We start from the raw sequence: 16,527 nt of genomic DNA, 5'->3' as shown, positions 1-16,527 counted from the left end.
GTGAGGCGATACGGTACATCATTGCCTTTTACTTCCTCAATGAAATCGTTTCATCTTATTGCAAAATTACATTTGACTAGGTTTCATACGCAGCAGGTCCCTGTATATAAGGAGAGTGTCTTAGCGTCAGAGTATTCATTCCACTCTCAAACGATCAAGAAGATGGAAGAGTCAGCACAGATCGACCTGCTGGTCAAATATTTGCTAAAAGTCATACGAAAGCATAATTCACAGGCGAAAGTGGCAACAAAACTTACTCTTTTGGTCGTTGATTTGATGAGAGTCATACGAAAGTGTGTGCTAATGAAGTTTGCTATATCTGCAAAGGTAAATGGGTATTTGTCTCCAGAATACCTGCTTCGTCTAAGAAGAGAGACAAGAGTCAAGATACCTAATATCGTTGTCAGGAGAAAGGACACTGGAATTCAGAGTGCCCTACGAGAAAAGAGAGGAAACAAAAACAAGACGAAACAGAGAAGAGGGATTCAGAAGAAGAAGAAGAAATTGAAGATGATGAAGAACTTGTGCCAGTAAAGACATGGAAATGGAAAAAATTGACAATGTGAGCCGATGCGTTGGCCCTGATGTGAAATTTCATACTACCTTCTAAAAGAGAATAGACCAGAAAGAAAACGTAAGTGTCTCTTGGTCTTGACATTGTATAATAAGGATGGCGTGTTTTGTTTTTACTCACACTTTATGAAATTGTGCTCTTTCACCTCTCTCTATCCCTCTGGATCATGTTTTAGTTAGAATTGAAATGGAAGGATGTTTTCCTTCACGCACGCTCTTTAGGCATGCAAGTCGGTAAACAATAGTCAGTCTATTCATTCATCATTTTGTGTCTTGATGTTTCCTAAATCACACACTGATGCCATAAAATAACGGGGTAAATGGGTTTTGTAGTGTTGGGAGTGGGGGTGGGGTGGGGTGTAGGTGTTTGGCAGAGTTGGTCATTGCAGGTGAGGGCTTAGGTGCTTTCAAAAAACTTTTTCTTCTTCACTCTGTGTTGATAGTATATTTGGGGTTTGTATGCGTTCGCGTACGTTTGTGTGGATAGTTTATTTGGGGTTTGTATTTTCCTCTTCCCTCTGTGTGTGTGTGTGTGTGTGTGTGTGTGTGTGTGTGTGTGTGTTCGCGTACGTTGTGTAGATCGTATATTTGGTTGTTTTTTTCTTATTCCTCCCGAGTGTGGATAGCATATTTGGGGTTTGTATGCGTTAGCGACGTTGTGTGGATAGTATATTTGGGGTTTGTATGCGTTCGCGTACGTTTGTGTGGATAGTTTATTTGGGGTTTGTATCATCTCCCTTCTGTGTTGATAGTATATTTGGGGGGTTTGTATGCGTTCGCGTACGTTTGTGTGGATAGTTTATTTGGGGTTTGTATTATCTCCCTTCTGTGTTGATAGTATATTTGGGGTTTGTTTTTTCCTCTTCCCTCTGTGTGTGTGTGTGTATGTGTGTATGTATGTGTGTGCGTATGTCTGCGCGCGTACGTTGTGTGTGTGTGGGTGTGTGTGTATTGGTCTCTGTTTGTCCCTATAAAACTCACTTTATCCCTATCAGATACACTCTACCTACCTACCTGCAGTAGCGTGTATTCAGGTCAGCCACTTGCAACACTGTTGACATTTATCCCCTAGTGTTCAGTACAGTGACGTCACTGACGCTGGAAATTTCGAGACTATAAATATGGACTTGGGGATTTCCACAGGTTGTAGCCATACATATATACTAGAGTTCATAAACAGGAACGTCACTCAAGCTGAGGCTATAAAAAGATAGTGGGATTTTCCAAAGGAATAACCCACAAGTTGTAGTATAAATAGATAGTGAGATTTCATAGGAATTTTAGCTGATTATCGCTATAAATAGATACATGGGTGTTTATCGACGATCGTCACACAAGTTGATTTTGTAAGTAGTTACTAATTTTATCTATTTTATAGTGTGTGTGTGTTTGTGTGTGTGTCAGTATATCTGCGCGCGTACGTTGTGTGTTTGTGTTTGTGTGTGTGTGTGTGAGTATGTCTGCGCGCGTACGTTGTGTGTGTGTGTGTGTGTGTGTTTGTGTGTGTGTGTGTATGTCTGCGCGCGTACGTTGTGTGTGTGTGTGTGTGTTTGTGTGTTTGTGTGTGTCTATTGGTCTCTGTTTGTCCGTATAAAACTCCCTTTATCCCTATCAAATACATTCTACCTACCTACCTACAGTAGCGCGTATTCAGGTCAGCCACTTGCAACACTGTTGACACTTATCCCCTAGTGTTCAGTACAGTGACGTCACTGACGCTGGAAATTTTAAGACTATAAATATGGACTTGGGGATTTCCACAGGTTGTAGCTATACATATGTACTAGAGTTCATAAACAGGAACGTCACTCAAGCTGAGGCTATAAAAAGATAATGGGATTTTCCAAAGGAATAACCCACAAGTTGGAGCTATAAATAGATAGTGGAATTTCATAGGAATTTTAGCTGATTATAGCTATAAATAGATACATGGGTGTTTATCCTTGATCGTCACACAAGTTGATATTATAAGTAGTTACTAATTTTATCCATTTTATTCTAAACCATTGTAACTTAATTTTAGGGGATATGTTTATTTTCCTTTAAATTCTGGGACAATTTCGTCATTTTAGCGTTACTTTTAGTCACATCCATTTTGTCGTTGAGCATTTCCTTGATTATAGCTATTTATAGCATCATTACAATTATGCAAATTTTTGAACACCCCAGCAAGATTTCAGGTCTTGGTAATGCTTTATATATAAATCTCACGCTTGTACTAGTGTATGTATGTCTCTGTCTCTGTTGTGTTTGACCCTCTACCATCATTGTCCCTAGACAATCCCACCATGTTCAATTCCTCTTGACGCTATACAGACCCACCATGTTCAATTTCCATATGTTAAATTCCCCTAGTCCCTAGACAGACCCACACTCTATTCCCATGTTCAATTCCCCTTGTCCCTAGACAAGCCCAAACTCTATTCCCCATGTTCAATTCCCCTTGACGCTAGAGTGGCCCAGGGTTTTTTCTCCATGTTCAATTTCCCTTGTCGCTATATTTGCCCAGGGTTTTTCTCCATGTTCAATTTCCCTTGTCGCTATATTTGCCCAGGGTTTTTCTCCATGTTCAATTTCCCTTGTCGCTATATTTGTCCACGATTTTTCTCCATGTTAAATTTCCATTGTCGCTATATTTGCCCGGGGGGGGGGGGGGTCTGTAATGCTAATTCCCATTGTCGCTCTAGTTCCCCCATTCACTACTGAGAGAGAGAGAGAGAGAGAGAGAGAGAGAGAGAGAGAGAGATGGGAAACGACACCACGTTTATATCCTTCATGGCAACACAAGATAACTGTATACCTTTTAGACTACAAAAGATCAATGCGATTAAAAATGACTTTATTATTATGAATTGTGCATTATACAGGTGTTACAAAGTGTAAGGTCGCATATATATTTTAGAATTAAGTAAATGAAAAGTATTGCAGCCATAATGAATGGTATACGAGCTGTAAGTTTACTAGTAGCGGATATAGTAAGATAAGTTTGAATTCCCTGAGCTGCAAGCTGGTTAGGAGCAACCAATTATGTATTACCAAACCTATCAGATGTAAGATCTTTTATCACAAAGTGTTGAATAATGGAGAGGCAGTTTGTTCTGCAAAATGCGAAATAAACAGCACTGATGACATGGTTAGCATGGCAATAAGTGTACGTATGTATGTATGTACGTTTGTATTCATGCATGTGTATGTCTGTCTGTCTGTGTGTATGTATGCGTTTTTTCTTTGAACAGATCTAATTTGCTGATCAGGTGCCGATCAAAAGTTCTTAGTAGGCATCCATTGAGACAGGACTTATCATATGAACTGTTAGACAAGGTACATGATGACTGACTTTATTTTAAACGTTTCGTATTCAACATCATTTTTAAGTTTGCCTCTGTCATCCGCATAGTATCTCTTATTCGCTTCAACATATATACGTAATGCAAACTAGAGTCAAGAGCTAACCAGAGACAGATGTGCCGGGTTAAATATGTCACATATTTCACGCAACATTAACGTATCTATCTTCACGTAAGAGTCTGATTTTGTATTCGGTTCAAAATGAAAAATGATTACATCCCGATCATACTTGTTGTTGTTGTTGTAGGGTTTAACGCCATTTTTCAGCACACGATATGCCATACATGGCGGCCAGTATTATTGGTCGAGGAAGAAACCGGGAAAACCCTGGAAAGAACCACCGACCCACGAGAAGCTACTGGCAAGCTATTTCACATACCCACTTTAGCCGAATCCGAGACTCGAACTCACGCAGACAGAGGTGAGATGGCAGTGATCCGTAATGGAGAGCGCTTTAGACCACTCGGCCACTCGGGGCTCCCCGATCATACTTGAAACCGTCATTGGATATATTCTAATTGTTTAGAGACGAGGATAATTTTTATACTGGTGGAATAGATGTTTCGTTTAATTTCCAAATTATTCTGTCTATTTGTAGAGAACACTGGTCAACAGTGAAATCATTACTGACTTGAAAAGGCCCTAATCTGTAGTATTTTGGTGTGCCGAACACGAATATAACCGTGAAAAATTTGTATTGGCTCTCGTTTTGAAGATATTCATATACCTCATTTTCTATGTTTCACTGTGTAAATTTCTCCAGTAGGACTGCAGCAACATCCGGAATAATGATGTAACATTGCATAATACCATCATGCTCACATCATCCACAGTTGATTGCATCATTTTCTGATGCAATGCAATACTAATGCCATGCGGCTGCTGAAGTAAGTTGACGTCAGCAGTGTACTATACATGTGTAGGCCTATTATACTAATGCCAGGCGGCTGCTGAAGCTGACGTAAGCAGTGTACTATATAAAGCCCAATCAGATAGGTTCAGCATTTAAAATATTTTAGACGTTGTGCGAGACAGTTCAAGCTACTGTTACATAAAACTTATTATTTTATCCATTTACGTACAATAAAGAACAGTAATGCCTCGAAAGTGTGTTAATACCGCGGACAATTTTTGCTATATTTGTGGGGAAGTGACATTTGCCAACCAGAAGAAAAGTATCAATTCTCAAGTGAAGAAGGCATATCATCTTTACTTCGGATGCAAGGTTGGTGACCAAGACAAGCCTTGGGCTCCGCATATATGCTGTGCTACATGTACAACACAGCTTTCACAGTGGTTGAATTGCAAAAGGTCATCAATGCCGTTTGCAGTCCCAATGGTGTGGAGAGAGCCAAGCAACCACCTAAATGACTGTTACTTCTGCTTGGTTCCTCCTCTTTCCGGCGGAATAACGAAGCGAAAGAAGTCGAGAATAGTCTACCCAAACATTCCGTCTGCATTGAGACCAGTTCCACATGGTGAGGGACTTCCTATTCCAGAACCTCCAGCAGAATATTCTCTTGATTCATCTGACGAAGACAAAGGTGAGTCGACCTGTTCTTCTCCTGGTCCATCAGCATGCAGTGATCCAGATTTTCACTGTGGTGCATCATCAACCCCACACAGAATAACACAGGAAGAACTAAATGACCTGATTCGTGATTTGGACTTATCAAAGAACAAGGCAGAATTGCTAGGATCAAGACTCCAACAATGGAATCTTCTAGAAGAAGATGTCACAATTACTGCATATCGAAAGCGCCACCAGCAATTGGAGCCTTTCTTCAGAAAGGAAAGTAATCTGATATTCTGTTCCGATATTGAGGGCCTCATGAATGCTTTAAAAATCACTCATGACCCACAAGAATGGAGACTATTTGTGGACTCTTCGAAACTGAGTCTCAAGGCTGTGCTTTTGCACAATGGAAACATTCTTCCATCTATTCCAGTAGCGTATGCTGTCCACATGAAAGAGACATACGATAACTTAAGGCAGCTACTGAATTCCATTGAGTATAACAAGTACAGCTGGTACCTCTGTGGTGATTTGAAGGTAGTTGCCCTTTTAATGGGACTGCAGCAAGGATATACAAAATACATGTGTTTCTTATGCGAGTGGGATAGCCGAGTAAGGGAAATGCACTACATGAGGAAGGAATGGACTCACAGGCAGAATGTAGCCATTGGAGAGAAGAATATCCAACACCCAGCTCTGGTTGAGGCTCAGAAAATCTTGCTACCACCCCTTCACATCAAACTAGGTTTGATGAAGAACTTCGTGAAAGCCATTGACCGGACTTTGCCAGCATTCCGATACCTGCATGAAAAATTCCCTCGACTCAGCGAAGCAAAGATTAAAGAGGGAGTTTTTGTGGGTCCTCAGATTCGAGAGCTTTTCAAAGATGACCGGTTCAACAACTTGCTGGAAGGTGACGCGAAACAAGCATGGAATGCTTTTCGCCTAGTTTCTACAAACTTCCTCGGAAATGTTAGGGCAGAAAACTATAAGGAACTAGTAGAAGACATGTTGATGAAGTATAAGAAACTTGGCTGCAATATGTCTCTAAAGATTCACTTCCTTCATTCCCATTTGGATTTCTTTCCTAGCAACTGTGGTATTGTTAGTGATGAACACGGCGAACGTTTTCATCAAGATATCGCAACAATGGAACAAAGATACCAGGGAAAATGGTCCACTACAATGCTGGCTGACTACTGCTGGACACTCCTCAGAGATGCTCCCGAACAGCTGTACAAGAGACAGGCGAAGAAATCTAAGATGTAGTCAATGACTTGATTTTTTATAGGTAGGCTATTACAGTTGACCTTTTACTATTGGAATGCATTTCGTTATGTAAACATTAATTTCTTGCAGATTACAAAATAACTAGAGCCAATTTTGCAATTTGACTGTCATATTCGTGTTCAGCACATAAAAATTGATAAGAATTGACTAATTTTATTTCAGTAACATGACTTTTGTAAAAATTTGTTGTCCAGTGGAAACGACTTTACTGAAATATTATGGCTGCATACGTTAAAACTATAATCTCATTCGCATGAACTTTTCATTGCCAACATTTTATCTCTAATTTTATCCTATGATTGACTCATAATCCGTAAACTGTTCACAAACGTAATCATTCTCTTTACATCGACTTCTTGTTCTCTTTCGTCAACATAGCAACAGGAAATTCGTTAGTAAACAATACGTATTTTTTATTTGTTTGTTGTTGTTTATATTTGTTTGGTATGATCGTTGCCTTCAGGTGAGGGGCCTGTCTAACTGCCTCCTTGATAGCGAGGTGGCTGTCAAAAACCAGACTAGTTATAAATGAACACCAACTAGTTATAAATGAACACCAGACTAGTTATAATTGAACACGGGTGTAATTTTATTAGTTATAATCAGCTATCAGCAGGAACAATGTATTACTTATTTAATGATCACGATCTCTTACTTTAATTTTAGTTGTTTTTTCTTATTTGTCTTTTTATACTGCAGAGCTAATAAGTTTGCAGATAAAAAAAAATGTTTCTCGTCATTCTCTGTGAACACCATTATTTTGTTTTGTTGCATTTTTTCTAGTCTTTTTTCTCCACAATGTAATTTTGCAGTTTTATGAAACATACTGTAGACTACATTAATATAACATGTTCCTAAGTAAGTGTCACCATGAGCGTATTTAACGCAGATACACAAACCACATTGTATGTGTTTGCTTGCTTTTGTGTCAGGCTGTGTTATGTTTACCTCCCTTGTAGACCGTTCTTTTGCTTTTCATAGTCGTTGTAAATATATAGAATATAACATTTCATCGATATTGACAATTTATGTAACAGAACCAGGACCGTAGAGAGCGATCACGGGCCCTGGGGTAAGAAACACCAGGGCCTCTCCTAGTTCTTGTTCAAACAATTTTTTTTTTTTTTTTTTTTTTTTTTTACAAATAAAATTAAAAAGTGTTGTTCGGCCAGGGCCTGTAAGGGATACCCCCCACCCCCTTGTCGGGCCTGAACAGAACCTTTACGGGCATTGTTGTCTATCGTGTTACATGCAGTAAAACACTGTTAATGTTCCTTGTGAATATAAAAAAGTTAAGGCTTTTCTTTTAACATGCATCCATTTTATCTGGCTTCACACTAATATTGAAAGACCTTGAATTCCAATGTAATGGTATTTTCCTTCAGAGCACACTGCCATATTTAAATATAAATAACATATGAATATGTTTTTCTTTCTCGCTGTTTATGATCCTCGCTGATCGAATGTATCCATCTACGACTGTTTCGTAATCATTAACAGATATAGCATGTTCGTCTTCCAAGCTATGGAGACGTTTTAGGCGGAGTACATAAACGAATATTTACAGCTTTGGTAGCCAACCTTTCCCCTTGCTGTTCGTACTCTGCTTTTCCAGGCACTGGTATCTGCATCCAAAAAATCTGGCACTTGCCTATGCAAACAAGATAAAAACAACTATTCCCCTTTATCATCTGAAGCATCGGTAGAGTCGTGGAATGCCTTCTTCAGGTACTACATCCCTAGCCTACTAATTTATTGAAATAAAATTTAATATTTTATAATAAATTGAGATATATCATTTGTTAATTTGAGATATCTTTCGGGGAAAATAATGGAATGTATCTTTGTATATCAATTAGCAATCAGCCATTAAAAATAGTGATATACTTATTTAAATAGAACAAGGCATTAGCTTAAACGGCTTGTTATAGTACATGAAAGACGAACTATCCGTATTTCCTCTCCGTGTAAACTGTCACAATCACATGTTTTGTGTCATGTTACTTGCATGTGACTGCTTACAACTTGTGTAGCGAAGATGGCGAATAGAAAGTTGGAAGTTGTGATAGCGGTGCTTGTTTTCGTTTCACAAGCTAATGGTAAGATGAGTATGAATGTATACCACTAAAAACGTCAACACTTTTCAGTACAGTGTTTCTTACGAGTGGGTCACTTCACGTTTAGAATACGAAATATGACCAGATCTGGAATAGACAAAATTAATGAATGTACATTCACGGTTGTTTTTGATGTGTGCGCAGGCTGATGCGGAACGTGGTTTTAGTCGGTCCATATTACGGGCTGATTCATGCAGTGTGAAATACTATTAAATTCTGTCCTAGATTTAAACGTTACGTTAATAGCTGTATTAAATATGATGTCTATCAATATTTCCTCGCAACGTTGAGCAGTTCAAAACTATATAAAAGTCACCAACCCCCTCATGTTGATTGAATATTTAAATATTTTGAAGGCATAGTATTCGCACTGTCCCGTTTGTTTGTACCCCCTACCGATTTTAAAAACGATAAAGCATTCTTGATATAAAACGTGCACAAACTTAGTAATTTCATTCATTAATTTATAATGTTTAACCTGATTGTTGCTAGGAGTCTGTACCAGTGTCCCGTTTATTAGCTGTTCAAACTCGACAGAAACTCTGAATGTAAACAAGCAGACAGACTGCTCACTGTCCTTTTAATAGTTCGACATTTTAGTAAAAACTGTTGTCTGCATGCAATATTTGCAATTTCCAGTTTTAATATGTCTAAAGCAAATTGAACAAATAAAAAGGGGGAACTTTTGTATACATATGTTCAAAGAGATGTAACTAAAAAATACAAAATTATTGAGATTATCAAAGACAGTGAACTACCGGTACATCACATCTGTTGCTTGAAAATAGACCTGCCTATGCAAATATGGCAACTGTATTGATTCAAAATGCAAACATATTGATAGTGTTTGTTACCCGTTAGCGAAGTCGGGTTATAAAAAGTTGTGTGCATTTTTTTTTATATCCTTCATGCCGTTTGTTTTTTTAAATTAGTAGGCATAAAAACAAACAGAAAAATGTGTGAATGCTATAGTTATTTCACCTTTGTGCAAAACTAAAATAGTTTATTTGATTAATAAATAATACAGTTACTCACACACTGGGAGAAAAAAAATAGTGTAAATTTTTAATAAAATTCAGCAATATAGTTCGATTATATTAATGGTTTTATCAGATTTATGAAACAGTTATACTGTATATTATGCAGTATACTAACAGTACTAAAAAAACTTACATACTAAAATATCAAACTGTGAAATTTGTTTTGACAAATTGATGATATAATAAATACAGTATCATATGTTTATATTCTGTGAATTGTTTGAACCTTTATGTCTTCTTCTGCTATATGCATTGAAGTTTCATTGGTTGAAAAAGTGTGACACATATAGCTCATATTTATTTCATTCTGATTTTGGCTGGAAATTTAAGCAAAAGAGTTCAGATTGACATGTTGGCTCAAAATTTGGGAAAAAACAAGTTCAAATTAACATAGTGGAATAACTAGCAGATCTTCACCCAAGAACAGTTATATGGAAATTTACGAGCTGAAAATCAACTTCAGTCTCTTAATATGTTTGCAGAAAAAGGAATATGTACTCAAAATAAAACAGGTATTTGTCTTTGATTGCTTTTTTTAACGTATAGTATTTCACATGATCTGAATCAATCTGGCATTTGGTCTAAATCAGCTATGGTGTAAATCATCCATTGTCCAAATCAGTTCAAAATCTTTGACATTTGTTCCACACTAAATAATAAAAAGTTAAGAAAAAAAAGTGAAAGTATATTTTGATGATTCTTGATTAAATAACTATGACTAACTAGGGAAGAAAATGCTATTATGCATGTATATTTACCGTATGATTACTATATTTTGCGATTATTATATTTTATTTTGTTCCTAAGTTTTTTCATAGTTTGTTTTGACAAAATATAAATTCCTGTGTTAGACTTCAGCAGGCTTTTTTGGGTCAAAAGCATTGGCAAAGCACAACGAATTTCACATAAATAAGTCATTCACTTCATAGTTTTACTTCATAATTGTTTGTTAATATAAGTTTATGACTTACTGTAATAGTTGGTGATGATTTGAATTAATGTTGTTAAGTTGGAGATTGCTTGAATTTAGTGGATTTAAGCTGCTTATCTGCAGCTAATGGCATGTGTGACAAACTTAAATGTACTCTTATAGACACTTTAATTTCGATTTAGTAGATTTAAGCTGCTTATCAGCAGCTAATGCCATGTGCGACAAACTTAAATGTACTCTCATAGACACTATTTAATTTGGATTTCAGCAGCTTGTTTCTGCTGTCTTCAGATGGAGCAAGTTATGCCCTGTGTCCTTTATCTGGGCTGTACCTATTTGCCAAAAAGCATAACTTACATGCAGTCATAAGAAAGATTGTTCTATTATTGTAGATTTTTAACAAATCAGTGCTTAGCATAAATTGTTGTTTAAAAGATTTAAAAATCATAGTTCTTTAATATTGTTGTGACCTTAATCAGTTTGCTTTGGAATTTGTGTCAAATGTTACCATATATACTTGCTTACTAGATGAGTCCAATTGAAAACTGCACAGAACCAGGTCTGCTGTAACATAAAGCATTGGCAGATCTGAGTCCGTGCAGTTTGGTAGGAGTAATCACTAGAACAAACAACATAGACTCTGATCTGCAGGCACATTATGATAGGGCAGGTCAGGATCTTTGTTATTTGCAATTGACTCAACGTATAAGCAAGTATAAATGGTAAGTTTCCATGGCTGTCAGCAGTTGAAAGTCAGGCAATTTTAAGTTATTTTGCCAAAGTGGCTCTTGTGGGATCAAAGTGTGTCTGATTTTTTGAATTTAGCCCACAAAGTTTGTTTATGATGGGAACATGTATGTTCCTTCTCATATGTCCTCTTCAATGCAGGCATCATGAGTCTTTGCCTTCACCCATCTTGACAATTGCAGTGCCTGGAAATCATGTTGCACCTGCAGGACCTTGCATTTCTCCAGTAGATCTGAGATCTTGTATGAAGTATGTCATAAGGTGGTGATGTGAGATTACCATTTCTTATGTTTTTTTGGTGATAATTATCTAGGAGATGATTGACCATGGACTGAGTGAACAGTAAAACAAAATATGAAATGAATGGATGGAATGCCAGAGATCTGATCAGAGATATAAAATAGAACAAAACAAGCTCCCATATATAAAATATAACAATTTACTCAATTACAATTCAATCATTTGAATGATACACTTCTCTTAGAAAGGAAGTTAGAAAATTTATGCGAAATTCTATTATCCATTTTGTTACATGGATAAAATAAATTTCATCATATAATCGAGTGACTGATCAAATTCAAATTGCTGGCATGTCAGCATCACATGGTTGCCTCCAGTCTTTACAAATCGCTATTGGTGACAGGTCAGTGTTGCCATATTTCTTTTCCCTCTCTCACACTTTCGAGCCACTTTGGGTCATCAGCCATCTTGGCTGTAGACTGTGCGTTTTTCCACATTGCAGTACAGGTATGGAGATATTTATTTTCCTTCAAATAAAAATATATAATACCCATCCTAAAAATATGTATCAGTTTTTTCCTTCTCCAGTTATCAAACAATATTCTCACTCTTCTAGATCAGATATCATCAATCGAAATGAAGCAGGATTAAGCTATGGTCATTTCACAATTTAATGCAAGCTCATAACACTATTAACATGAATTTTTGTCTTTTCTAGTGGCTTCTGACATTCTTAACTGGAACTAGTTGCTTTTCTGTCCAGCTTTTTATTGAGCTGCTTCAAATGTGCTCCAGGTTTTACAAAAGACATTGATACATCAGGACTGGCTGGGTTCAGCATCCTCTTCAGGCTGGTTTGAAGGTCTAGGTGGAGTGTTACTCATTTCTTTCCCTTTTCCAGGTCTTGTGTCACCACTCATGTTGGTTCAATATGTGCTGGTGTAGCATTGGCTGGATGGGGCTTGGTTACGAGTTGACTGGCTCCCACAGAACCCTTCTCGAGCAATTTTCTGTGCTGACTGCATTATCCAAAATCAGGAGTAACGTGGTTTATTTTCCATGCACCCAGAGGCTCCATTCAGAGGCCATTTTTGACCCTAACTCTTCAAAGGCATTGAGGGTAATTGTATGGCAATCATCACCAGCAAGCAGTGTCTTTTTTGGTTCCATCTTGATCAGTGCTGTATTCTTGGTGTCTTCATGTAGACATAGTTGGTAATGTCTCTGTTTGCTTTGATAACTCTTGATAAGCATCTTGAATGAGTTTGTTCAAATTCGAAGGAATTCTACTTATCCATTTTCCCACACTTCCCAGTGGCTTCCTCATGTTAAACAGGGGTCCTCAAATAATGAGTTTTAAGATTTAGTTTAAGCTTAAGGCACACATTGTTAATTATGTTCAAGTAAGATCTCTGTGCTGGACATTCCAAAGAATTTATATTATTATTTTCCAAATATTTCCTAACAATATGTGCTGTATGGACTGGTGCTTTGTCATCTGTAAATTATCTAGCAATAATAATAAAAATAATAATAATAATAATAATAATAATAATTGTTGTTGTTGTTGTTGTAGGGTTTAACACCATTTTTCAGCACAATATAAGCTATTCATGGGAGCCAGTATAATTGGTGGAGGAAGAACCATGGAAAACCCCAGGAAGAATCACTGACGCATGAGAAGCTACTGGCAGGCTTTCTCACTTACCAACATTAGCTGAGCCTGAGACTCAAACTCACACAGACAGAGGTGAGTTGACAGTGATCTGTAACGGTGAGCGCTTTAGACCACTCGGCCACTCTGGGCCCCTATATAGTGATGATACTACTACTACTACTACCTCTAGTACTATTCGTGATTGGTGTCTATAAAGAATGGTGAAGATGGTATTCACTTCAGTAAGAAAGGAAGATCTTTGAAGAACATTGACCAGTATGTACAGATTGTTCATTGGAATATGTCCATTCACAGTATAATGGTAACTACCCTGGTGAGAATGGACATGTAACAAAGGCAATAACAAGCCCAGTGTCTTAATATATTTCTATACATTAATATTTCCTTTTATGAGTGATAGTGTCCCAGTATCCTTGTATGCTACACATCCCCCATTGGGGTGTGTGTGTGTCCATTCTTCCTAGCCATTTTCCAGATATATATCAGTTGTTTGCATTAATACCTAACACTCACTAGTAAAGATAACATTTTTCCAGTAATCATCTATGAGTAATTTTTACATCACACCAAACATTTCCTTTCGTTGATCTCTTTTATTCTTATCTTTATGTTTACAAACATAATGTTTTTCTATTAAAAAAATCTTCATTAACAACACAATTGACAGTCTCCTACATTTCAGTTGGTGCCCTTTTTTTTTGATTGACGAGTCCTACATTTCAGTTGGTGGTCGATGAGTGATTTTGTTTTGGAAGAGAAACTCTGATTGGCTCATTCAAACATCAAGAAAGGTCATGTTGGGTTAAAATGGCAAGACAGTTTTACTGGCAGTTGTGTATATTGGTTAAGTAGATTTATGCATATTCATGAGAAATGAGGAGATTTTATCTTACCAGCCAAATGACAGCAGAAATGATGTTGTGAGTTATGTGACTTTTCTGTGTTTAGCTTGTGGGTGTGTGGGTGAGTTTTTAGCAACTTTGCAGGTTTAAAGTTCCCTTGTAAACTAATTAAAATTTACATGGTTTAAATTTTGCCTTATTTGTTTTTTTCTCCAAAATTATGCCAAACATTAGTACAGCAATCCCTGGTCAGAATGGCTGATTACAGAGTTTAGATTAAGGTATTGTTACTGCCTAGGTAAAGTATAGGTTTAAGTTGAATATTCATGACAAGTACTCTGATTTGAATATTCATGACAAGTACTCTGATTTGAATATTCATGACAAGTACTCTGATTTGAATATTCAGTTATTTATTTTAGCTTGAATTGGTTATTAATCTATTAGCACTCTAAAATACCAATATGGCAGCAGATAATATCATGTGGGAAGGTTCCATACTAAACTTCCTTTGGGATAGAGTCTTTCCATCAAATGACGACTTGAATTTTGACCACCTTCGACTAATCTGTTGTATATACTTGTTTATAAGATGAGTCCAACTGCAAACTGCACAGACCCTGATCTGTCATCACATAATGCACTGGCTGATCTGGCTTTATGCAGTTTGTTAGGAGTAATCAGTACAACGTAAACCCTGATCTGTTGACATGGGGTTTTCACCAAAAGACTTCTTGTGATATCTAGTTGGTCCTAAGTGAAAATGACACCTTTATTTAGTATGACTTACATGATGACCACCATTAAAATTTGTTATCACTACTCCTCCTAATAGGATGGTTATGTTAACATTGAATTTTCACCAAAATACTAATGAAAATGTCTAGTTGGTCCTAAATAAAAATGGTGATGATCTGACACTCAATATGGCCATGTTAGGGGCCATTTTGAAAAATCTTGTTATCTTTCAGAGACAGTTTAAAAACTCAGCAGTTATAAAGAATAAACAGTCTTATCTTGGATTCCTGGTAATTTTTTCAGACAGTAGAGTGTCAGTTCCTTCAAGTGACATGTTTATTTTCCTTTAGGGGACAAGTACACATCTGGCAGTGTTTACTGCAAGAATAAGCAATGCACATACAAGGCTGGTATCTTGGACAAGGATGGTGCCACTGCATATGGCACATACAACAACACATTGATGGAGACAGGCTGGGGTATTCTGGATATTAACTCTGGATATGGAGACAGTGCCAGCAATGAAGATATTATGTTTGCAGCAGGATACCTGGAGGGTGTTGTTACTCAGGGGTAAGTTGAGGAAGAGAAGTGGCATAGGTGTGATGCTTTGATTGTTTTAATGTGATGTACCATGGTCTGTGCTCAACATGGTGGCAAAGCATGATTTACTGAAGTGTGTACACAAAATAATAGCAGTGTGATGTAGTGTGTACACAACATGGTGGCAGAGCATGATTTACTGAGGTGTGTACACAAAATAATGGCAGTGTGATGTACCATAGTATGTATACAACATGGTGGCAGAGCATGATTTACTGAAGTGTGTACACAACATGGTGGCACAGTTTGATGCACTGTAGTGTGTACACAACATGGTGATAGAAAGTGATGTACCATACTGTGTACACAACAAGGTAGCAGAGTGTGATGTACTGTAGCGTATACACAACATGGTGGCAGAACATGATGTATTGTAGTGTGTACACAACATGGTGGCAGAGTGATGTACCATACTGTGTACACGACATGTTGGCAGAGTGTGATGTATTGTAGTGTGTACACAACATGGTGGCAGAGTGTGATGTATTGTAGTGAGTACACAACATGGTGGCAGAGTGTGATATATTGTAGTGTGTACACAACATGGTGACAGAGAGTGATGTACTGTAGTGTGTATGTCACATGGTGGCAGAGTGTGATCTATGGTAGTGTGTACACAACATGATTTTGGCAGAGTGTTATGTACCATAGCATGTACACAAATAACATCGGTGTACCATCACATGTTTTTTCTGGGGAAGGGTGAAGAGAAGTAGCTAAATAACATTATACCTTCATATTTTTGGGTGGTGGTGAGAAGAAGTAGCTATATTACATTCTACCATCACACTTTTGGGGGGGTGAGAAGAAGAAGTAGCTATATAACATTGTACCATCAAACTTTTGTGAGGTGATGAGAAGAAG

The 16,527-nt window shown here is 37.4% G+C and overlaps 1 protein-coding gene across 1 annotated transcript in view; it reads left to right on the top strand.

Moving 5' to 3' along the window:
* The first annotated feature begins 8,677 nt into the window (after positions 1 to 8,677).
* LOC149806042 (phospholipase-B 81-like) overlaps positions 8,678 to 16,527 on the top strand; it is a 54,490-nt gene continuing 46,640 nt past the window's right edge. Inside the window, exons 1-2 of the mRNA XM_089950904.1 lie at positions 8,678 to 8,826; positions 15,411 to 15,633. Coding sequence (XP_089807030.1) covers positions 8,766 to 8,826; positions 15,411 to 15,633 — 284 coding nt within the window. The 5' untranslated portion in view covers positions 8,678 to 8,765. The remainder of the gene's footprint in view (positions 8,827 to 15,410; positions 15,634 to 16,527) is intronic.

The sequence above is a fragment of the Sinohyriopsis cumingii genome, chromosome 2 (assembly GCF_028554795.1).
Source record: "Sinohyriopsis cumingii isolate HCF-2022 chromosome 2, ASM2855479v2, whole genome shotgun sequence".
NCBI lineage: Eukaryota > Metazoa > Mollusca > Bivalvia > Unionida > Unionidae > Sinohyriopsis > Sinohyriopsis cumingii.
The sequence above is the reverse complement of the archived record's forward strand: the minus strand, read 5'-3'. Positions and strand labels throughout refer to the sequence as shown.